The sequence below is a fragment of the Thecamonas trahens genome (assembly GCF_000142905.1).
Source record: "Thecamonas trahens ATCC 50062 unplaced genomic scaffold supercont1.4, whole genome shotgun sequence".
Taxonomy (NCBI): domain Eukaryota; order Apusomonadida; family Apusomonadidae; genus Thecamonas; species Thecamonas trahens.
This window is the reverse complement of record NW_013657676.1, coordinates 148920-169728: the sequence shown is the minus strand read 5'-3', so window position 1 is coordinate 169728 and position 20809 is coordinate 148920. Positions and strand designations below refer to the sequence as shown.

At 65.6% G+C, this 20809-nt stretch overlaps 14 protein-coding genes across 14 annotated transcripts in view; 6 read left to right on the top strand and 8 right to left on the bottom strand.

Moving 5' to 3' along the window:
• The window catches only part of AMSG_00940 (akt protein), a 2223-nt gene extending 399 nt beyond the window's left edge, over positions 1-1824 (top strand). Inside the window, exon 2 of the mRNA XM_013906663.1 lies at positions 263-1824. Coding sequence (XP_013762117.1) covers positions 263-1803 — 1541 coding nt within the window. The 3' untranslated portion in view covers positions 1804-1824. The remainder of the gene's footprint in view (positions 1-262) is intronic.
• A 5-nt stretch (positions 1825-1829) lies between these two features.
• Positions 1830-2916, bottom strand: AMSG_00939 (uncharacterized protein; the record flags this gene model as incomplete). Its single annotated transcript, XM_013906662.1, has 1 exon — positions 1830-2916. The coding sequence occupies exon 1, from the start codon at positions 2901-2903 to the stop codon at positions 1830-1832; it is 1074 nt and encodes a 357-aa protein (XP_013762116.1). The 5' UTR covers positions 2904-2916.
• Positions 2917-3270: 354 nt separating this feature from the next.
• On the top strand, positions 3271-6504 carry AMSG_00938 (tetratricopeptide repeat protein 27). The gene has a single exon (XM_013906661.1). The coding sequence runs from the start codon at positions 3296-3298 to the stop codon at positions 6380-6382; it is 3087 nt and encodes a 1028-aa protein (XP_013762115.1). The 5' UTR covers positions 3271-3295; the 3' UTR covers positions 6383-6504.
• On the bottom strand, positions 6395-7697 carry AMSG_00937 (uncharacterized protein; the record flags this gene model as incomplete). Its single annotated transcript, XM_013906660.1, has 2 exons — positions 6395-7408; positions 7548-7697. The coding sequence occupies 2 exons, from the start codon at positions 7695-7697 to the stop codon at positions 6395-6397; spliced, it is 1164 nt and encodes a 387-aa protein (XP_013762114.1).
• An 89-nt stretch (positions 7698-7786) lies between these two features.
• Positions 7787-8498, bottom strand: AMSG_00936 (uncharacterized protein; the record flags this gene model as incomplete). The annotated part of the gene is made up of 1 exon (XM_013906659.1): positions 7787-8498. The coding sequence occupies one exon, from the start codon at positions 8496-8498 to the stop codon at positions 7851-7853; it is 648 nt and encodes a 215-aa protein (XP_013762113.1). The 3' UTR covers positions 7787-7850.
• A 195-nt stretch (positions 8499-8693) lies between these two features.
• AMSG_00935 (transcription initiation factor TFIID subunit 13) lies at positions 8694-9606 on the bottom strand. The gene has a single exon (XM_013906658.1). It carries the CDS (start codon positions 9584-9586, stop codon positions 8855-8857), a length of 732 nt encoding a protein of 243 aa, XP_013762112.1. The 5' UTR covers positions 9587-9606; the 3' UTR covers positions 8694-8854.
• A 312-nt stretch (positions 9607-9918) lies between these two features.
• On the top strand, positions 9919-13466 carry AMSG_00934 (uncharacterized protein; the record flags this gene model as incomplete). Its single annotated transcript, XM_013906657.1, has 1 exon — positions 9919-13466. The coding sequence occupies one exon, from the start codon at positions 9919-9921 to the stop codon at positions 13405-13407; it is 3489 nt and encodes a 1162-aa protein (XP_013762111.1). The 3' UTR covers positions 13408-13466.
• On the bottom strand, positions 13323-15430 carry AMSG_00933 (selenoprotein O; the record flags this gene model as incomplete). The annotated part of the gene is made up of 1 exon (XM_013906656.1): positions 13323-15430. One exon carries the CDS (start codon positions 15428-15430, stop codon positions 13637-13639), a length of 1794 nt encoding a protein of 597 aa, XP_013762110.1. The 3' UTR covers positions 13323-13636.
• Positions 15431-15497: 67 nt separating this feature from the next.
• On the top strand, positions 15498-16231 carry AMSG_00932 (uncharacterized protein; the record flags this gene model as incomplete). The annotated part of the gene is made up of 1 exon (XM_013906655.1): positions 15498-16231. The coding sequence occupies one exon, from the start codon at positions 15498-15500 to the stop codon at positions 15915-15917; it is 420 nt and encodes a 139-aa protein (XP_013762109.1). The 3' UTR covers positions 15918-16231.
• A 591-nt stretch (positions 16232-16822) lies between these two features.
• Positions 16823-17410, bottom strand: AMSG_00931 (UPF0145 protein; the record flags this gene model as incomplete). The annotated part of the gene is made up of 2 exons (XM_013906654.1): positions 16823-17278; positions 17387-17410. 2 exons carry the CDS (start codon positions 17408-17410, stop codon positions 16823-16825), a joined length of 480 nt encoding a protein of 159 aa, XP_013762108.1.
• Positions 17411-17726: 316 nt separating this feature from the next.
• Positions 17727-18423, top strand: AMSG_00930 (myosin regulatory light chain sqh; the record flags this gene model as incomplete). Its single annotated transcript, XM_013906653.1, has 2 exons — positions 17727-17976; positions 18084-18423. 2 exons carry the CDS (start codon positions 17727-17729, stop codon positions 18260-18262), a joined length of 429 nt encoding a protein of 142 aa, XP_013762107.1. The 3' UTR covers positions 18263-18423.
• On the bottom strand, positions 18160-18891 carry AMSG_11632 (uncharacterized protein). Its single transcript, XM_013906874.1, has 2 exons — positions 18765-18891; positions 18160-18519 (listed from the first exon to the last, which is right to left on the bottom strand). Exons 1-2 carry the CDS (start codon positions 18874-18876, stop codon positions 18341-18343), a joined length of 291 nt encoding a protein of 96 aa, XP_013762328.1. The 5' UTR covers positions 18877-18891; the 3' UTR covers positions 18160-18340.
• An 88-nt stretch (positions 18892-18979) lies between these two features.
• AMSG_00929 (uncharacterized protein) lies at positions 18980-20493 on the bottom strand (the record flags this gene model as incomplete). The annotated part of the gene is made up of 2 exons (XM_013906652.1): positions 20336-20493; positions 18980-20209 (listed from the first exon to the last, which is right to left on the bottom strand). Exons 1-2 carry the CDS (start codon positions 20363-20365, stop codon positions 18980-18982), a joined length of 1260 nt encoding a protein of 419 aa, XP_013762106.1. The 5' UTR covers positions 20366-20493.
• Positions 20494-20672: 179 nt separating this feature from the next.
• The window catches only part of AMSG_00928 (uncharacterized protein), a gene marked incomplete at its 3' end in the record, with an annotated part of 1269 nt that continues 1132 nt past the window's right edge, over positions 20673-20809 (top strand). The window contains exon 1 of the mRNA XM_013906651.1: positions 20673-20791. Coding sequence (XP_013762105.1) covers positions 20710-20791 — 82 coding nt within the window. The 5' untranslated portion in view covers positions 20673-20709. The remainder of the gene's footprint in view (positions 20792-20809) is intronic.

The following is a 20809-nucleotide window of genomic DNA, read 5'->3' as shown; positions in this document are numbered from 1 at the left end:
TCCCCAGCCCACAGCCCAAAGGACCACCCTCCCCCTACCGCCTTCCCCGCCCTTCCCCTGCCCCCTTACCTCCACCGCCTTCCTCGTCCTCCCCCCTCCCCTCTCCTGTGACCTCCTCCCCCCCCCCCCCCCTCCCCTTTCCATCACCACCCGTATGTGTGTGTGTGTGTATGTGTGTGTTCTTGGTTTTTCCCCCCTCCCCCCCACCCACGGCCGTCGTCTCACTCCCCCCATGACACACTACCTATCATCCCCGCTACAGTCCGCAAGCTGGGCATAGATGAAAAGCCACTGGTGGTGCAAAAGGGATGGCCGGCAGATTTGGCGGCCGAGTGCAAGCTGGTGCTGAGGCCAGTCAACATCAAGGCGCCGCCGCTGAAGGAAGGGTATCTGGTCAAGCGCGGACACTTTGTCAAGAACTACAAGCGGCGGTTCTACCGGATGGCCAATGGCCTTGCGCTCTACTTTCGGTCGCACAAGGACACAACGCCTGCAGGATGCATTCCGCTCAAGGGGGCGACAGTGCAGGTGGCGCCGGCCAAGATCAAGAAAAAGTTCTCGTTCCAGATCACCACGCGCGACGGGACGGAGCACTTTTGCATTGCCGGCTCGGAGCAGGAGATGAACTCGTGGATGGAGGCTGTGCAAGAGTGGATCAACTACTACTATCTCCAGGCGTACACGGTGACTGAAGCCGAGGACGGGACGGCGGTGCCTGCAGCATCGTCCAAGGGCTCCGGCGCGGCGGTGGCGGCCTCGGAGGCCGACGCCGCCGACGACTCTGCGGCGTCCAAGGTGACCATCAAGGACTTTGAGCTGCTCCAGCTCCTGGGCAAGGGCTCGTTCGGCAAGGTCATGCTCGCGCGCAAGCGTGGCGAGGAGCAGTTGTACGCCATCAAGATCCTCAAGAAGGACGTCGTGCTCGAGCACGAGGAGGTCGAGCACACCCAGGCCGAGCGCCGAGTCCTCTCGACCATGGATCACCCGTTCCTGGTCCGTATGTACTACTCGTTCCAGACCGACGACCGCCTGTACTTTGTCATGGACTATGTCCGCGGCGGCGAGCTCTTCTACCACATGCAGCGCTCGGGCAAGTTTTCCGAGGAGCGGGCAAAGTTCTACGCGGCCGAAATTGTATGCGCGCTAGGATACCTCCACCGCAAGGGCATTGTCTACCGCGACCTCAAGCTCGAGAACCTGCTCCTCGACGAGGACGGGCACATCCTCATCACCGACTTTGGCCTTGTCAAGGAGGGCATCTCGTATGGGGTGACCACGTCGACCTTTTGCGGCACGCCCGAGTACCTGGCGCCCGAGGTTGTCGAAGACGCGTCGTACGGCACCTCGGTCGACTGGTGGTCTGCCGGCGTCGTTATCTATGAGATGCTCTCGGGCCGCTCGCCGTTCTCGGCTTCGGACCCGGAGCAGGTCTTTATTCAGATTCTCGAGGCAGACATCTACTACCCGCGCTCGCTCTCGGAGCAGGCGCGCGACCTGCTCGAGCACCTTCTTGACCGCAACCCCAAGACGCGGCTCGGCTCGGGCCCGGGCGACGCCGAAGAGATCAAGGCTCATCCGTTCTTTGACGACATCGACTTTGACGCACTCGAGGCCAAGCAGTTGACCCCGCCGTTCAAGCCCGAGCTCACCTCGGATACCGACACCTCGCACTTTGACCCGTGCTTCACCCAGGAGCCCGCTATGCTCACGCCGGCCCAGCCGTCGGCCATCTCGTCAGCCGAGCAGTCCAACTTTGCCGGCTTTACCTTTGTCTCGGACACGCCGCTCGGAAACGGCGCATAAATCCGCGGGCTGTAATCTTCCTTCCGTCAGTGGTTGCCGCGGATGGTGTACCGTCCGTAGTTCTTCTTCGGATCGTAGACCTCCCACCGCGAGGCCGGAAATGTGTGCTTGTTGGCGTCGTACCACCGGCGGAGCACAACCTTGCCGGCGTGGGACTCGTCCTTCTCCACCCGAGCGTCGAGGACAAGCCGCACATCGTCGTGGACGTCAAACTGGAAAAGCGGACCCGACTTGCCGCGCGCCTGCGTAGCAATGAGGTCGTAGAAGGTGTAGTGGTGCGGAATGATGACATCCTCCTTGATGTACAGCAGCTGGTCTGGTGATGCGAGCTTGAGCGCGTCAAAGTTGTTGCGCACAAGGGTGAGGAACTTGCGGATGGTCGTGCCCTTGGTCACCGTCACCTCGCGACGATGGCCGGCGCCGTCCCAGTACGAGTACACAATCGAGATCTTCTCCTTCTTCACCTTGTCCTGCTCCGCAAGCCACTCTTTGGCGATCCGTTCGCGCTCGACCTGTTCGGCTGCGTCGCGCTCGGCGTCGGGCAGAAACTCGGTGTTGACGTTTGGATTCTTGCGGATCTTGGGCCGCACTGCGCCCGCCTCACTGCTTGCGCTCGCCGCCGCCGCCGTCGACGGCGGCGGCGCGACAGATACAGATGCCGCCATCACCACTGCTGGCCCATCGTCGTCGCCGTCATCATCGTCACCGCCGGCAAAAGAGAGCAACACCGAGCTCGCCGGAGGTCCAGATGGTGCGCCGCCAGCCGCGGCCTTCTTCCTCCTGCGCTTCTTCTTTTTCTTGGGCTCGCCGGCCGCCGGCTCGCCGGCCTTGCGCTTGCGGGCGGCCGCGGCCTCAGCGGCCTCGCGCTCCTTGCGCAGCTCGTCTGCGGTGAGCAAACCGTATGCCTTTGCCGGAGCGCCATCGTCGCCTCCTTTGTTGCCGGCGGCATCGGTGCCACCGGCGGTGAACTTGGCAGCCATGGCCACGGCTGTTGCCTTGGCCACCTTGGCCGCCACCGTCTGGCGCTCCTCGGCCACCCGCGCCGCCTCGGCCGCCCGCTTCTTCTCCAGATACCGGAGCTTGGTCCCTGGGTCAGCCATTGTCTCTTTCTCGAGAGGCGTCTGTGGCTTTGTCTTTGTCTTTGTCTGTGTCTGTGTCTGTGGCTGTGTCTATAGCTGTCGCCGAGCCGGTGTGACCGAGGCGCCACCGCTTGGCCACACCACCACCAGCTCCCGATCAACCCCCCTCCCCCCCCCCCTTGCCAGCCACCACAGCACCCGATCCGATCCCTCCCCTCCCTTCCCTATTCGCCCACCCCACGACCCACGCCATGATGCCACCCGCCATCGCAATCGTGCCCCTCCTTCAACCCTCCCCCCCCCCCGCCCCCCCTCTCCCACCTACCCCCACCCGTCTCCCTCCATCTTTGGGACATCCTACTTCCCTTCCCTTTGCCATGGCAACAACCTCGCCTGCGACCTCGATTTCCCCCATGCTGGGTGCCGAGCCGCTGGACGTCGCCGGTAAAGCCATCACCTCCTGGGACGTCCTCGAGCCTCTAGAGCAGTCCATGCTGCTGGTGGATGCCTCCCATGCCCTGGCCCGTTCTCTGCCCCGGGATGGCGACCTGGATCCTCTGCCCGCCGCCGACGCCTCGTCTGCTCCCGCTCCTACTCCTGCTGCCGACGCTCCTGCAGTAGATCTGCCGGTGCCAGAGCCTTGCTTGGCTCCGCTCGACGTCCTGTCTTCAGCATTTGCCCAGGACGTGCTCACCGTGGCTCCAGACGCTTCTCCGGACTCGGCTGACGCGGTTGTCGCCGCTCTCGCCGACCGCCTTGTCGCCGCAGCCGCTGGCTCTACGCGCGGTGCCACAGACGTGCTTGCTCTTGGCGTTGCCGCGCTCACGCTCTTTGTCCAGGCCAACTGGACTGGCCCGCCGCCGCATCTCGATGCCACCCGCCGCCTCCCGCTCGTCGCCCCGCCCGCTGCGCCGACCGTCCTCGATCCCGTCGCCCTCCCGGCAGGCGTGGTCGTTTCGGCCACGGCCGCTGCCGAGGAGCAAACCGCGCCGACTGAGATCTCAGAGGCTGCTGCCGGAAAGGCCGAGGCCGACGAGTCCGACGAGGCTAACGAGGCTAACGAGGCTGACGAGGCTGATGGCGATGATGCTGGCGAAGCGGCCGACGGCGAGTCGGCACGCGAGGACGCCGGCGCTGTGCCGTTCATGCCGACTTCGGTCAAGCGACTCAACTACGCGTACTACAACGATGAGTGGCACCGCGCCGCCATCCGCCTGCTCGGCCTGGATGGCGAGGATGCGTTTGACAAGTGCTACTACCCATGGTACCTTGTGGTCGCCTCGCTCATCTTTATTGACGCGCCGAAGGTGTACGACGCGCTGGCGGGTGCGGTGCCGTCGGCGGTGGTGTGGCGCGCGCGTGTTGCGCGAGCGCGGCAGTCGACTCTTCTTGCCCGCTCGCACACGCTCTACTCGATCGTGGTCGAGCAGGGCGTCGGAGTCCTCGCCTCGTTTGCCGCCGTCAGCGAGCTGGGCGGGCCGGACGTTCCGGTCTCGCGCATCCGCCTCGGTGTGCGGCTCACCCTCGAGGCCGCGTACGGCGCGCTCGACTACGACCGCACCGACCTGATGCAAGCGTACCTGCTCCATGCCCAAGCGCTGTCGGGCCTGGTCATCGCGCTCCGCGGTGCCAAGGGCAAGCGGACCAAGTTCCAGAAGTTCACCACCACCCATCTTTACGTTTCAGCGCAGGGCTCGCTCCCCCCCATTGCCGGCGCCGACTACACCGAGCTCCCACACGAGCTCCCTTTCATCGTCCCGAACGACTCGCCTGTCCTCCTCGAGGAGCTCACGTTTGAGACACCGATCGACGAGCCTGCGGTCTCACTCGACGACGCGGCCATCCTCCTTGCGCTCGCCGAGCTCATCCGCGCCACCCATCCGGTCTCGGAGCTGACCGACGAGCAAGTGCGACCGTTTGCGCGGCGCGCGCTCGACAACGGCAGCACGCAGGCGTCGTGGGCGATGCGCGCCGCAGGGCTCCTCCTCAAGTCGCGGGTCGAGATGCGCGGGAAGCGGACCATCGAGCGGGCGTGCAAGCAGTTCCAGCGGCTGGTCGAGCTCCGCTTTGCTGACGTGCCGTCGGCGGAGCGGCCAACCGGCGTCGACCCGGCCATCCTGCAGGTTGGTCCCGCTCCCGCCGAGCGGATGGCATACCTGTTTGCTCTTCCGCTCCCGCCGTGGTGGAAGCTTCTCTCCGAGCTCGGCTCGCTGTACATGGACCACGGCCTGCCGCGCGCCGCGCTCGACTGCTATGAGCCAATGGAGGCGTGGGAGGACATCGTCACGTGCTATCTCTCGGTCCGCGCCACCTCGCGTGCCGAGCGGCTTGTCCGGGCTCGGCTCGACATCGACCCGTCGCCGCGGCTCTGGGCCCTGCTCGGCGACCTTATGCGCGACCCGGTGTACTACGAGCGCGCGTGGCGCGAGTCGGGCGGTCGCTTCCCGCGCGCCCAGCGCGCATGGGGCAAGCTCGCCTTCCAGGCCAAGGACTACGCCGGTGCCATCGAGCACTTTGAGCTTGCGCTCGCCATCAACCCCATTTTCCCCGAGATCTGGTTCTCCATGGGCATGGCGTCGATGTTTGCGCAGGCATGGGAGGTTGGCTCGCGCGCCTTTTCGCGCGTTGTCCAGCTCGACCCGACCCACGGTGAGGGCTGGGCCAACCTCTCGGGCGTCTACCAGCGAGCCAACGAGCCACGCAAGGCCTTCCACGCTATGGAGCAGGCGCTCAAGTTTAAGCGCGAGGCCTGGCGCATGTGGGAGAACTTTCTGTACATCTGCATGCAGCTCGGCGAGCTAGAGCAGGCCATGCAGGCTCTCCGCAACAAGATCCAGTACAACAACGCCCAGGCCCAGGAGAACGACGCCGATCCTCGCGTCCTCTACGCCCTCGTCACTCACCTCAACAACCTTCTCAAGGCCGTCCGCGAGCTCGACCCGAGCGACACCTCGCCCGACGCCAAGGCCCTCGAGCGCAAGGCCGTCCGTTTCGAGTCGACCTTGACCAACTTGTTCGACTTTATCACGGCGCGCATCACGACCAATCCCGAGGTGTGGGACGCGCATGCGCAGCTGCTCAAGATCAAGGGCGCGCCGGCACTCAGCATCGTTGAGTCGGTCCTCAAGCGCGCCCGCGCAGCCCGCAAGCCCAACTGGGAGCAGGAGGCCTCGCTGTTCGAGGGTGTTGCCGACTCGTCGCTCGCGCTCGCCACTGAGCTCGACGACATCGAGGCGGTCGCTGTCGGCGCCGGCGACACCTCTGTGTCCGCTGCCTTTGCCACCCTCCGCCCGTCCATCCTCCTCCTCCTCAACTCGGTGGTGGCGCGCTCGGAGCGATTCTTCGAAGACTCGCCCAAGCGCGCAGAGCTCGTCGAACTTGTCGCTCGTCTTGAGGAACGGACCGCGTCCGTGGCCGCCGCCGCGGCGTCGGCCGATGCCTCTGACTCTGGTGCTTCTGGCGCTGACGCCGGCGCCGGCGCCGCCGAGTCTTCGGTCTGAGCCGCTGTCCCGTCATAGCGCGTTTCCCTGCCATGCGTCGGCAGCTTCGGCGAAGAACGCCTGCGCCGCTTCGCTCGCCGCAGCCGAGTCCGGCGCAACGTACGCGGCAAAGCGCGCGTCGGGGCTTGGCTCGAGACCTGCCGCTGCCCACGACGCAACAGCAGACCGCAGCAGCGCCGCCAGCGAGCGTGGCGGTGGGCCGTCGCTTGGGCCGCTGCCCTCGCCTGGCCACCTCTCGGGGAGCGCCGCAAACCACAGGCCAATAAACGGCTTGTTTGCGAGGCGGGCAGCAACCGTGGACGCCACCGACGCCACCGGCGCAAACATGGTGTCGGCGAGCGCTGCGTCGAGGGCGGGCGTGGCGGCGGACTTGACCAGGACGAACGGGAGACTCTCGAGAGAAGGCGCGCCTGCCACAGCCTGCGCGGCCTCCCACACTTTTGCCAGACAGGCGGCAACCGCCAGCGGCGCCGCAGCCGGCCCGGACAGCCCGACAAAGGCGTGGGCGCTTGCTGCATCAGGCTCCCGCCCGAGCGTGCACGGGACGACGCCGGTTGCCGGATCAAGCGAGACCAGGAGCTCGCCGAGCTCGTCGCCGGTGAGATGGGAAAACAGTCGGCCGAGCGCGGCGCCCCACGGGACAAACGAGAACGCCGCCGCCGCCGACGAGGCACCGGCCTTGTGGGCTTCGACGGCAGTAAAGTCGTAGATGTCGGCCCAGACCGAGTTGGCCGGAACAAGACCGGCAGCGGCAAAGTGAGCGTCGATGCCTGGATACGCCAGCGGGTACGGCGCAAGACTGATGGCCTTGGCGTCCTCGATGATGGGCTTGGTCCCTGCATGCAGCGCAATGGTCGATGCCGTCGTGTCGCGGAGACGGAACTGCTGACAGGCGACGACGACGACGACGCGGGCGCAGGAGCGGACAAAGACCGACGACGCACACGGGCCCAGCACAATGCGACAGTCAGTGCACTCGTCGATAGACACCGTCGCCGTGTGGTCCAGAACATACAGCTCGCATCCCTGCACCCGTTGGCCCGCATGCCCACCATCCCCCTCGTCCGCTCCGAGTGAGTCTCCGCCGTCGCCGGTTGGCGCCAAGCGTTCGGTCCCCCCCCCCCCCCCCCCTCTCCCCCCCTTCTCCCCTCTGTGCGTCGCATACACTGCAGGTATCGATGATAAACTGCTCGCCGTTGATGCTGCCCGGAGGCTTGACAGCGACCGTGTCGGTGAGACCGCGGAAGCGGTAGTCGGCAGGGTCGGGCCGGTTGGCCCGACGAGGTATGCGACGGACTTGTCCGGTGTCAGCCATTCGGCGACGGGTGTTGCCGTGAGCGGATGTCATGGCACCCATGGTGCGGCACTGTCCTCGGGCGAATGAAGCTACGGCGCAGCCGGGGGTCTAGACCTGCATGCATGTTACTGGCGCGCCGCTTTTCGGCAAGCCCGGCATCGGCATCGCTCACTACCGGGTGCAGAGGACGGCGCCGAAGCCGTGGCCGTAGAACTGGTCAAAGAACTTGGACTCGTCGGAGCGGCGGACCGGATACCGCGAGGTGTCGTCGTAGAGGCCCGAGAGGCGATCGGCTTCCTCCCAGCCGTACTGCTCGTTGGTGGTGACCGGGACGGCCGAGCGCTGGTACGGCGAGCGGAGCGGGCGCGATGGTTTGCGGATGGTCTCGGCCAGCTCGGCTTGCGATGAGAAGCCCGAGATGGCAGCAGCTTCGAGCGACGATGCCACCAGCGCCGCCTCGTCCACCGCCGCGTTGGCCTGCTCCTCGGCCACCGCCGTCGCCACCATCTGTGCCGGTGTGGCCCGCGGTACGTACCGCCGCAGCGGCTGTCCGCGCCCGGGCCCGTACCGCACCGACGGACCAGCATGCTCGTCGACCGCTTCCACGCCAGCGCCAGCACCAGCGCCATCACCATACCCATCCACGTCCACATCGACCTTGGCGCGAGGTGCAGACGGCGAGTCTGGGCCAGCCTGCGTGTCAAGCGGCCCACGGCGGGTTGGCGGACGCGGTGACGACCGGGTGGCGGCGCCGAGGGTGTACAGCGGCGGCTGCGGGTGGAGGCCGCACGGAGAGCGGACACCCCATGTGCCTTCCATGGTTGTGTGGCGGAGTGGGGTGGGAGTGAGGTGGGGTGGAAAGAAGGGGGGGGGTGGTGGTGGTGGCGGTGGTGGCGGTGGTGGCGGTGGTGGCGGTGTGCAAAGACGGCTCGTCACTCCTACCGCTGTCGCCGATCCGTCGGCTTTACGGCTGCTACCACACGAGCCACTGCTTCAGAGAACGTCGGCTGACAGGCTGGCCAGAGTTCATTGTTTCTGACAGGCGATATATCCTTGGGGTGGGGAGTGGGAGGTGGGGAGTGGGGAGAGGGGCGTGTGGAGGGAAGGGAGTGGGGCGTGACACAGCGGGCGTGGACAGGGACCGGCACCACGTGGGCGGGCCTGGCCGGCAGCCATCATCGCTTGCGGCGCTTTGTGGCCGGCTCGAGCATGGTCTTCTCTTGCTCAAAGTTGGCACGCTCGCGCTTGATGACCTCGCGCATGTTGAGGAGCTCGCGAACGCGCTCGTACTTTTTGTCGTCATTGCGGATGAGAAAGAGAAAGTCCTCGGCCATGAGCTTGCCACGACGCTCGGCGACTTGCAGCGCGGCAAGGGTCATCGAGCGGATGTAGTCGACGACAATGTCTTCAACGGCGTTGACCGTAGCCGACAGCGGCTGCGAGACGTCGCCAAAACCAAACACCATCTCCTCCAGCATCGAGGTAAAGAGGCTGTGCGGCTTGAGCTCACCATCCACCACCACCTCGGCCGCGGTCCGACCGCGGATGTCGGCCTCGAGCGCACGTCGCTGCTCGTCCAGATACGCCAGGCACGCCAGCCGCTCCTTGGCCAACCGCTCGTCATCAACCTCGTCCTCGCCCTCACCACCGTCGTCTCGCGCCCGCTTCCTACTTCCACCCTCAGCCTGGACCTCGACCGCCTCGCCCTCGCCGCCCGTCTTGTCTGCCTCTGCAGCGGGGCTCTCCTGAGCTTCCTCTGTCACCATCGGCTGGACTTCTGCCTCCTGCCCGACCGCGGCATGCTGCTCGTCCGCGGCCGCAGGCCCAGCCAGCTCGCGTGTAGCCCCCAGCCCGGCCTGCTCGCTCCCGGCCTGTGGAGGAGGCACCTCCTCGCTAACCCCATTCATGGTTCACACGGTAGAGAGGTGTGTTGGCCCCACCCCCGCCCCCGACCCCGACCGACTCGTCCCCGCCGCAGTGTTGCCTCGCTGCGACTCGGCAGCCGTCTCACCCACCACCACGACCCGGCACCCACTGTTTCCCGGTACACAATAGTAAAAATTACACATCCCGCCGGGATTGAACCATAATTCACGTGTGGCCGGCAGGAGGGGGGAACCTTGCCAACTGACGAATTGGCTCTCCGCCACTTGTGCACCAGCACCACCGCCAGCCGCAGCCGCAGCCTCAAGTCCACCACCCCACTCCCCCCCTCCCCCTCCTCCACGCACACCTCCCCATGCCACGGTCTGGGAGGAGAGGTTCGGCAGTGGCTGCACAGCAGCGTTCCGCCCAGTGGCTGCGACGCAACTCGGCGGTGCTGGACCCGTTGGTCTCGGCTCTTCCTGTCGTGTCGGCATCGGCAACCAAGAGCACCTCGGGCTCCGAGGGCGGCGCGCTGCCATCGCGAACGACGCTCTCAGCGCTAGAGGGCACGTCAGCGGCAGCAGCAGCGGCTGCGCCGGGCGGGAATACGGCTGGCGCAGGAGCAAAGAGGAAGAAGCGGCGGCGGCGGCGGCCAAAGGCCGAGTCGCAATTTTTGGCCGAAGTTGTTGATCTGGGCGCACACGCCCACTCGCGCGAGCCTGGCGCAGGCTCGGGCTCGGGCTTGGGCTCTGGCCGCGGCGAGGAGGCCAAGACCAACGCGTCCAAGGCGCTGCAGGCCGGGGACATCTCGATTTATGCCGCATCGCACCTTGGATGTACCCATGATCACTCGTTCGAGCCCGAGCTCAACGAGCGCTCGCGGCGGATGCCTAAGGTGCCCGAGGAGGAGTCGCGGCGGCGGTACCACAACACCCACGGCCGCTGCCACCACGACCATGACGCCGAGCTCACGTTTCACCCGGCTACCAACGTCCGTGACCGTGACCGCCACTCGCGCCGCGATCTGTACCAAAACGCGCTCGACCTGAAGAAGCGGCGCAAGGCGGCTGAGCAGGCCCAAGTCGAGGCTCTCGCCGCCGAGTGTCCCTTTGAACCGGCTATCAACAAAAAGTCTGAGGCCGTCTCACCCAGCGCCCCCCTTGTGGAGCGGACGTACGAGTGGCACCGCGAGGCCGAGACCAAGAAGCAGGCTGCCCGCGAGGCCAAGGCTGCTGCTGCTGCCGCCGCCGAAGTGCAAGAGTGCTCGTTTGTGCCGCAGATCAACAAGTTTGACAAGTCGACGTTGCTCACGCCGCCCTCGCCCATGCCCATCATGCAATCTCGGTCGTTTGTCCGCGGCGCCGCTGTTGGCACCGACACGCTGAGTGACGACGGCTCGACGAGCGTCTCGTCATCGGCTGTCACCACGTCGACTACCCGCGGTGCTCGCGTGCCCTCGCGCCCGGTTCCGTTCCGTGCGCAGTCGTTCCTCGTCCCCACCGCTGCACCAGCCTCCCGCTCGCCCAGTAAGCCTGCTGCCGTCCCCATTCGCCGCACCAAGACCTGTCCGTACTGTGGCTCAAAGTCCGAGTTCCTCTCGCTCGGCGGCGACGGTCGCTTCCGGTCCAAGGGTGTCCAGGTCAAGCGCCGAACGCGGACCGTTGAGATCCCGTGCCAGACCGAGCCCACCACCGACTACGAGGAGCTGGTGAGCAAGCTCGAGGCCGAGATTGTCGCGCTCAAGGCCAGGCTTGACAGCGTCGTCTCAGACCGCAAGTCCCTCCGCCGCGAGAATCGCCGTCTTGAGGACGAGGTCCGTGGCCTGCGCTCGCAGCTCGGAGACGCGGCGGCGAAGGAGTCTGAGCTCCAGGCCGCACTGAACGCCGCCGCATCGGACTCGGACTCGAAGGACTCACAGCTCGCCGAGCTCATGGCCAAGCTGACCAAGGAATCGATCCAAGTCGAGACTCAGACACCACGCGAGTGGATGGCAACGGCTGCCTCCGTCAGCACCCCCGAGCCCGAGCCCATGCGCGAGCCTGAGCCCATGCCGCCAGCCAAGCCTGACGGCAGCGTCGCCGAAAAGACCTACCGCCAGAAGATGCGCGACGCGTCCAAGGACGTCACCATTGTGCTCGCCAAGGTCAAGGAGGGCCTCGGCGACGTGTTCAAGATGCGCGCGGCGTCAATGCTCGCCAAGGACGTGCTCAAACGCATTTCCAAGCTCCTGCGCGACCTCATGGAGACCAACCTCCAGGACGACAAGCGGGTCCAGCTGCAGGACCTCGCGTCGCGCATCGCTTCGCTCACCGATGAGCTCGAGAGCCAGACCGCGCATCTCGCGCGGAACCCGGGCGACAAGGCTATGGCCGAGGAGCTCACCGCCACGCTCATGACGCTGGAGGACACCGTCGACCTCGCTCTCGAGGAGGGTGTCAAGTTCTCTGTCAAGGTCGACCTCGCCGAGGTCATGGCCAAGGTTCCCATGTTTGGCGGTGTCTCGCAGGGCGCGTTCTTTACGCTTCTCATCCGCAAAATGCGCGAGCAGGTCCACCCACCAGGCAAGTTTATCATGCGGTGCGGCGACCCCGGATCGTCGATGTTCTTTGTCACCAAGGGCGCCGTCGACGTCCTCCTCGAGTCGGGCGCGTGCGTGGCCAACCTCAAGGAGGGCTCGTTCTTTGGCGAGATTGCCGTCCTCCTCAAGCGGCCGCGCACGGCCTCGATCCGGGCACGCAACTACGTCACGACGTACGAGCTCGACGCTTCGGTCCTCGAGGACGCGCTCACCAAGTACCCGCACCTCAAGCAGCACTTCCACAAGGTCGCTATGGAGCGGCTGCAGCGGATCGAGGCGTCGCAGCAGAAGCAGAGCCTCGCCGAGCGGCTGCAGGACATTGATCTGGCGCCTTTCCGCTCAGACCTCGACCGTGTCGAGTCAACCTTTGAGGACATTTTTGGCAAGGCCTTTTCCAACAACCTCATCCCGGCCCAGGTGACGGCATGGAACTCGTCGCGCCGCCACGTCGAGGTCGCCATCAACCGCCTGCTCTCGGGCCTCAACTCGGACTACCTCCGCGACGACCTCACGGCCTCGCTCGACCAGTGGCGCCGTGTCTCGTCGTCCGTCACCACCAAGGACGTCGCCTCGGACGTCCTCCACTACGTGTACGACATTGTGCAGGCCGGCTTCCGTGCCATTGCCCTCCGCGAGATGCGCGAGTTCCTCGGCCTCCTCCCCATGTTCGACGGCGCCGACGATGCTTTCCTTGACCTGCTTGTCGAGTCGGCCGAAGTCCTCGAGTTTGCCAAGGGCGAGCACGTCGTCACCTCGGTCGAGTCGGACCTGCACCTCTACTTTCTCACCCGCGGCTCGGTCCGCTTCACTTCGGGCTCTGCCGCCGGCGCCCTCTTTGAGAAGCACGAGTCGTTTGGCGAGCTCTCGTTTGGCACCGGCCGCGAACCCATCTCCGCCGACGTCGTCACCCTTGACAAGACCGAGGTTGCTCGTGTTCATCGCAACGTTCTCCTGCAAGCCTTTAATGACTTTCCGGACATGCGCGACAAGGTCAAAGTTCACTGCGAGAACCAGGAGACCAAGAAGGCCATCCTCTCCACAAAGACCTCGGGCCTCGTCAAGACCATGGACAAGTTTATGTCGCTCCGCCACTCGACGGCAGCGTCCAAGGATGACGACGATGCCGCGCCGTCGGCCCCAGCTCTCACCGACGACTCGATCGCTGCCCTCGCCAAAGTCTCCACCGCACAAACTGCGCTCCTCTCCGACGGCGAGCTGGCCAAGGCCGAGGCCGCCCTCGCCGCCGCCCTAAGCGCAGTCAAGCACGAAAAGGCACGCCGCTGATCGCGTCTGGCTTGGCTTGTCTCTTTTCCGTGTTCAAGTAAAATCTACGCGCAAGCTCACATGTGTGCCTGCAAAAGTAAGTCGAGTTGCTCGAGCGCAAAGGCGCCACGCCGGCAGCGCCGGCATGGTTGGGCCCTCGTGCCGTCAGGGCAGCAGGCAAAGCAAGGCGTAAGCTCAGCTGGCATCAGCCGCATGCTTAAAAGACGAGAAAGACATCGATCTACGAGGATCATGAGAGCCGCGGCGGGACTGTGTCGAGGTGGCGCAGCCGGCCCGAGTCGGCGAGGCCGAGGCTAGCGACGCACGCTTGGCGGTGCTCGTCGCTCTCGACAAAGTAGTCGAGGCCGAGGAGTGCTTCGAGCGGGGCTGTGTCCGAGTTATCCTCGAGAGCACGGATGGCGGCCTCAAGCATCCAGTTGTGCGGGACAATCCACGGATTGGCAGCGTTCATGGCGAGCATTCGGGCGGCCGGATCGCCCAGCCCGTGCTCCGCCACCAGCGGCGCGAGCGTGTTGGTAAGGAAGTCGTACCAGACCCTTTCATCGTTCTTGGCTTTGTCGTCGTCAGTGGCGTAGGCTTCGGCGTAGAGTTTGCGCCGCTCACGCTTGCGGAGCTCGGCGTTGAGCAGCCCCGGCGGAAGCTGGACGTTGGGCAAGGCGAGGAGGGCATCGAGCTGGTGCGACGGCACGGTCGGCGCGTCGCGGTCGAGAAGAAACTCGCGGGAGGCACAGGTTGTTTCCGCCAGGTGCGCCGCTAGCTCGTTGGGAGCACGGTACGTGGCACCAAGTGCGCGGAAAGTGGCAGTGTAGTCGGCGGCGGTGGCTGCCATGGTGGCGCGAAGGGACTCAAAGGCATCCAGGGCGACCTGCTGCGGCGCGGTCGGCGCGAGGCCGAGTTTGCGGCGGGCAAGCGAGGCGAGCGTCTCGCTGTACGCGGACTCGAAAGCATTGCTTACAATATCCTCGCCGTTGTCGGCGGGGAGCAGCGGATCGAGGGCGTTGGCGAGGCGGATGCAGTTCCAGGCGCAGACCTCAGGCTGGGCGGCGTAGGAGTAGCGCCCGGTGGGATCCGACGCGTTGCAGGCATACTCGGGATCGTAGGCGCCCATAAAGGCAAACGGGCCATAGTCGAGGGTAATGCCGTGGATGGACATGTTGTCAGTGTTGAGGACGCCGTGGCAAAAGCCGAGTGCCTGCCAGTGGGCGACGAGCGCACCGGTTGATGCGGCGACGTGGTCGAGCCAGGCGGCGACTCGGGCGGCGCGGGAGGTCTCATGCACCGCCAACTCGGCAAAGTGGGTTTCGACCACATAGTCGAAGAGCTCGGTGAGAATGTGCGGCGAGCGATGCGATGGCCCACTGCGGAGGGTGCGCGGATCAGGCGGGAGGCAGAGCTCAAACGAGCCAAAGCGGAAGAACGACGGCGCCAGTCGGGTGATGACCGCGGCTGGCTCGGCTGCGGGGCGTCCGTCGTAGTTGATGTCGCGGACTACAGTCGTGTCAGAGATAACAAGCGAGCCCGAACGAGTGGTGGGCACGCAAAGGGCGGCCATGGCCTCGGACGCGACCATCTCGCGGAGCGACGACCGCAGAACCTTGCGCCCGTCTCCCGACCGTGAGCACGGGGTGAGGCCGGCGCCCTTGAGCTGCAGTTCCATCGGGGGCCTCTCGTCACCGGCAATGGTGCCGAGGAGCATGGCAGCGCCATCGCCAAGTTGGCCAGAGAATGATCCAAACTGATGGCCGGCATAGACGTGAGCGACCGGGCTGGCGCCAGGCGGGAGTGAGTTGCCGGCGAGAACGTCGACGACGTCGGGTGACGACGCCGGATCGTCGGGCAGCTCGACGCCCGCAGCGCGCCAGGCCGGAAGCGAGAGTGCGGCAAGGCGCGGGGCCTCGACAGGTGTGGGTGCTGTGACCACAAAGTGGGCGTCGGCGTGAGGGGCCGGCGCGGCTTGCGGCGCGGTGCGGAGGGCGGCAGCGGCCGAGGGTCCGAGGCGGAGCCAGGGCGTAGGCGATCGCATACCGCCGCCCACGGCCACTTCTCTCACAGCTCGTTACGGGCGGAGACCGGTTGCGGCTTGGGTCACGATGCTGCGAGTCGGCGTGGGGCGGAGGCTCGTCCAGGCAGCACGCGGCGTGAAGTGGTCGGCGATGCGGGCGGTGTCGGGGAGCGGCGTTGCCGGCGGTGGCGACGGTGGTGACGGCGGCGACGGCGGGCATGATGTCGATGTCCTCCTCCCGCCGAGCGAGCCGCTCAACTGCTGCGGCTCGGGATGCGTCGACTGTGTGTGGATCGAGTACTTTAAGGAGCTCAACGAGTACCAGGTGGAGATGGCGGCGCGGGCCGAGAGCGCGGCGGCGGCCAAGGCGAGTGACGCGCTCGACGGCAGCGACCGTTCCACAGGTGCCGAGGCAGACGCAGTGGATGCGCAGCAAGTGGCGTCCATGAGCGCGTTTGCGCAGTTAGAGGCCCAGCTGGCGGCCAAGCGCGGAGCCGGCGGCGGGTGAGGACGGCGTCGAAGCCTCTGGTATGTTCATTGCGCAGAGGACCGGGCTATCTCGACGGTGGCTGTGTGTTGGAAGCTCTGCGCGACCGCTCAGGCAGGCATGCAAGGAATGCCTGGCGGTGTCAGCAGCAGAGAGGGGCTCGGCGGAGCACGCGTCCCACCCTTGGATCAGAGGGGCAGACTTGAGCGCGGACCGCGTCATGGATAACACACTTGGGGTTTGAGCGAGAGCCAGTTGATAAGGAGCGCGACGAGGCGTGGCCCGATGCTATGACGGGGCAACCGGAGCAACGGTGGCTGGGACAGTAGCGCCTGAGACCGGACACGATGCAGCCGCAGACGGCGGGGCAGAGGGGAAGGACGCTGACTTTGGGGAGCTCGGCGGCGATAACGAGGCCGTGCCACCAAAGGGACACGACATGGTGACGTCCTGCAGCGACGATGTGTCCTTGGAGGGTTTTGTCTGGCCGGTGATCCAGCGGAAGACAGCATGCACAATCTGGGCTACGACGGCAAAGGCCGCCATGTAGCACGAGACTCAGACCTGGGTGTGGAGGAGGTGGGAGGGGGGGCGTAGGTGAGGGTGCGTGTGATCAGGGGCTGGGGAGGTTGGCCTGATCGCAGGGAAAAGTCGTCAAATTGGGGCGTACCATTCGTGAAGGACTAGAGTATCACAAGTCACGAGGGATGTGAAAGAGGGGGGGGGAGGGAGTGGGGGGGGGGGGGGTGCGAGGGTTGTGTGGGTGGGGTGGGGTGGGGTGGGGGAGGATGTATTGAGAGAAGTGGCGTGTTGAAGGGGTTGTGGGTGTGGATGTGGTCTGGTGGGGTGGTGCGGGGGGTGCGAGGGTCCGAGGGTGTGCGGCGGGAGGCTATTGGCCACCGACCCGTACGAGCACGGCAGTATGATCAGGATGAAGAGACGGCAAAGTCGGGCTCGCTACCCTTGTCAAGGTGGACGATGTTGCGCTCGCCCTGGGCGAGGATCCGCGAGGTAGGCGATCGGTCGGCCGACTCGCATCGGACGGCAGTGCCGTAGACCGAGACCGAGGCGTAGAGGCCAAAGGGCCGATCAGCGGTGGTGGCCACCTCAATGCGAACATTGCGAACCGAAGTGGCGGACATGTCGACGGCAGCAATGCGGAGGCGGAGCATGGCCTCCTGGGTGGCGTCGTTGATCAGCCACGAGTAGCCCTTGATCTCACCACCAAAGAGGCCGCGGAACTTGGCAGCCAGATCGACCACAAACGAGCGGGTCTTGGTCGCGGTTGCGCACACAATGCCCAGTTCCTCCTCGATGACCCGGCCCTTGATGCCCTCGCGAGTGGTCACCAGCACCGTCTTGGGTTTGACATCGCGCCCGCTCTCACTCTCGCTCGAGCTCGAGCTCGCCCGTACGCCTCCACTGCCTCCACTCGCCCTACATGTACGAGCCACCCAAGCAGAAGCCGCCGTGGTCGCTTGGCCAGCCACGCGCTGTCCAGCGATGCGCAGCATGATGTGAAGTGGTGTGTTGAAGGGCGAGGGAGAGGGCTCAGCTGCTGCAGCTAGGGGAGGGGGGGGTAGGGGTAGGCAGTCTGTAAGGATGTCGACCCGTGCGTGCCGATATCAGTGCGATGGAAGTGTCATCCATGTGTATCGGTGGAATCGCACGGCTGCGGCCGGTGTGTGCCCATTGGTCGTCTGGGAGTGTGTAAAGGGGCGAGTGGCATGGCATGTTCCCGCGAAGGACGTACGGGCCGGGAGGGGGCCGGGGAGGGGGACGGGGACAAAGACAGAGCACTCAACTCGTGGAGAGCAGGAGGCAAAGAGCATGGCGCAGTTCCGAACAACGTTCCGGCTGGTGGATACCGACGGGGACGGGCGGGTGAGCAAGGACGAGGTGGCGGGCATGCTGGACAAGCTGGGACAGAGTGCCACCGACGAGGAGCTCTCGCTCATGGTGGCAGAGGCCACAGGCTCGGCAGAGGCAGACGCCATCGACTTTGACTCGTTCATGGGCATGATGGGTGATGCTCTGGCCGATAAGGAGCCCGAGGACATGCTGCGCGACGCATACGGAGGTACGGCCGGGCCGAGGGGAGAGGGAGGAGGGGGACGCGGGAGGTGATGATGGGGCGACTCACGCGTATTTGCTTGGGTATGGGTGCGGCGATGGGCGGCGGCGTAGTGTTCAAGGGAGATGCTGACGGCCTGCCGCTGGATCGGCTGCGCGAGCTGCTGGCGGCCTTTGGCCAGCCGCTGTCCGACAAGGAGTTTGGCGAGCTGATCAAGGACATCGATGTGGCGCCTGGCGGCTCGCTCTCGCTGGAGCAATTCTCGCAGCTCATGGGCGCGGCCAAGGCGTAGTCTGGCTGCTGTGATCGATGTTGGGACGAGGTGAAGTGGCCGCGGTGCCGGTAAACAGAAGGCAACGACATGCCAGCATCAGAACGGGAGCGCGACATGCTCGAATCGCCACGCATCGGCAGCCACCACGTCAGCTTCGTTGCGGAGGCTGTCAACAAGCGCCACAAACGATGCCTCTGTGGCGGTCTCCAGCTCGGTCTCGACCGCCAGCTCCTCGTTAAGAAGCTCGACATTGGGTTTGACGCTTGCGCCACGACCTACCCCCCTCCCCCCCCCCGTACCACATCCCGTACCACATCCCGTTCGTTACAAAGTTGTGTCGTTACATTGGTGCGTCGTTGCGTCGTTGCGTCGTTGCGTCGTTGCGCCCCGCAGTCCATCATGCGTTCACATCAATCACCATGAGTCCGTCGCCGCCGCTTGGCGCGCACCCACCCCTTCCTCCCCTTCCCCCCCCCCCCCACCCACACACACCACACCCACGCACAACAATAACACGTACCTCGCACAGCACTCGGCGACGAAAACAACATGCGGCGCTCGCTGCGGCGATGCCTTCGGGCCCTTCGTGGGCTGTCTGCTGTGTGCGAGTAGTCGGCTTGAGGTGACGACATGGCCGCGGGGCAAGAGAGGTGCTCCGAGCCGGAGACATGGCCGGAGCCGGATCATGCAGGGGAGGGGGTAGCGAGCAGCCAGTATCAACAACAGGTTCACGGTTTATGATGGTCTCCACAACTCGTGCAGCATGGCAAACAGCGCCAGCTTGGTTGAGATGTCGCCGGAGCGGCGGGCGAGCTCGTCAGAGCCCAGGTCGTCGCGGCAGGAGGCGATGTACTGGTCGAGGGTGAGTGAGCGCGGTGTGTTGCGTGCCGAGCCCTGGGGAGCCGAGCTGACACCGGTGGCGGTAAGCGCACGCGTGGATCGGGTCTGGGTCCCGCCTGCGGCGACGGCGACAGCAAGGCCGCCGCCAACGACAACAGCTCCTGCGGCAGCGGCGGCGGCGGCGGCCGAGCCGCCCGAGCCCGGTTCCGACGACGACGACACGGTGGCCCCGCGGAGTCTGCTCGGCGACGCTGCCGCCGACGGGTCACGGTCCTGGTAGTTGACACCCTCGCAAAACTCAATGTCCGACGGGCGCGAGTTGCCGGTGGCCAGTCGGCAGGCAATGTCCTCCAGCTCGGAGTGGGCCGGCGGCGGATTTGGAGTGTGGACGGCGGCAACTGCCTCGTGGTGGACGGTGAGCGAGTCTCGGGCCTCGGCGACAAGATCCAGGTACTTGTCGTAGATCGAGTCAGTCTCGTTGATGCGCTCCTCCTCGAGCAGCTGCATCTGCTCGAGCGCAAACGGGAGGGTGTCGACCCAGAACCGGCGCTGGACATCGTTGAACCTGGCAAGCGCGTCACGGTACTCCATCTCCTGCTTGCGGGCCGCGTCCTTGGACTTTTTCATGCGGTCGCCCTGCTTCATCGAGGCTGACGGCTTGATGTTGGGATCCGACGCCGACTTGCGGTAGGTGGACATGTCGGTAAATGCCAGGCGGCAGGCCTCGTGGTACCGATCACGCTCCTTCATCATTTGACTCCCGATGTCCTCCGTGCGCTTCCGCTCTGCAGCAGTGTCTGCCACCACCACGACACGCGAGGCCTTGAGCTTCTTCTTGAGGTTGGAGAGCGGCTTGGCGACCTGCGAGACGAGGCGGCCAGCCAGCGACTCGGCCTGGACAGCCTGGCGGCGCGTGTCCTGGACCATGACGTCAAAGACCTTGACTGTCTTGAGCGGAACGCCCAGGACCGAGTCTGCGATCTTCTTGCTCTCGGCCTCTGCCAGCTTCAGCAGCTTGCGGGCGTACTCCTCCTCGATGGCTGCCCTCTTCCGCAGAAACGCCGCCGCCCGCGAGGTCAGCTCGTGGACGGCCTCGGCATGGGCTGCCAGCGGCTGGAACTGGTCCTGTGCGCACCCACCCACACCCACACCCACACCCACACCCCACCATCAAGGGCATCATGTGTATGGAGGGTGAGTCTGTATGTGTGCTGGGGAGGAGGGAGGGTCGACAAGGGGGGGGTCACGTACCAGGAGGTCGTTGGCAAAGTTTACCGCCATGGCGTGTGTGTGTATGTGTGTGTGTGTGTGCGCGTGTGTGAGCGTGTATGTGTGTATGTGTGTGTGTGTGTGTGTGTGTCTGTGTGTGTCTGTGTGTGTGCGTGTCTTTGGCGTATGGTACGGATGGAAGAGGGGGGGGGGGACGGGTGAGGCGTGGGGTCGGCCGGTGAGGTGGTTGTGGCCGTGGTCGGGTCAGGGGAAGAGGGGGCACCACCAGCCCCCGCCACGCCCGTTCCCCGCTGCCCACCGCCGCCCACCGGCCGTCGCCCACTGCCCACCACATCGCTGCCCACTCGCACACGCCACTCGGGCCCACACCTGCACGCCTTCACCCCGGCTCAACGATGATGGCCAACGAGCCCGACCCTCCGGTCCGGAACCTGTTCATTGGCATCCTCACCGGTATCGTTGGCTTCTTCTTCATTCGTACGCCCCCTTTCTGCT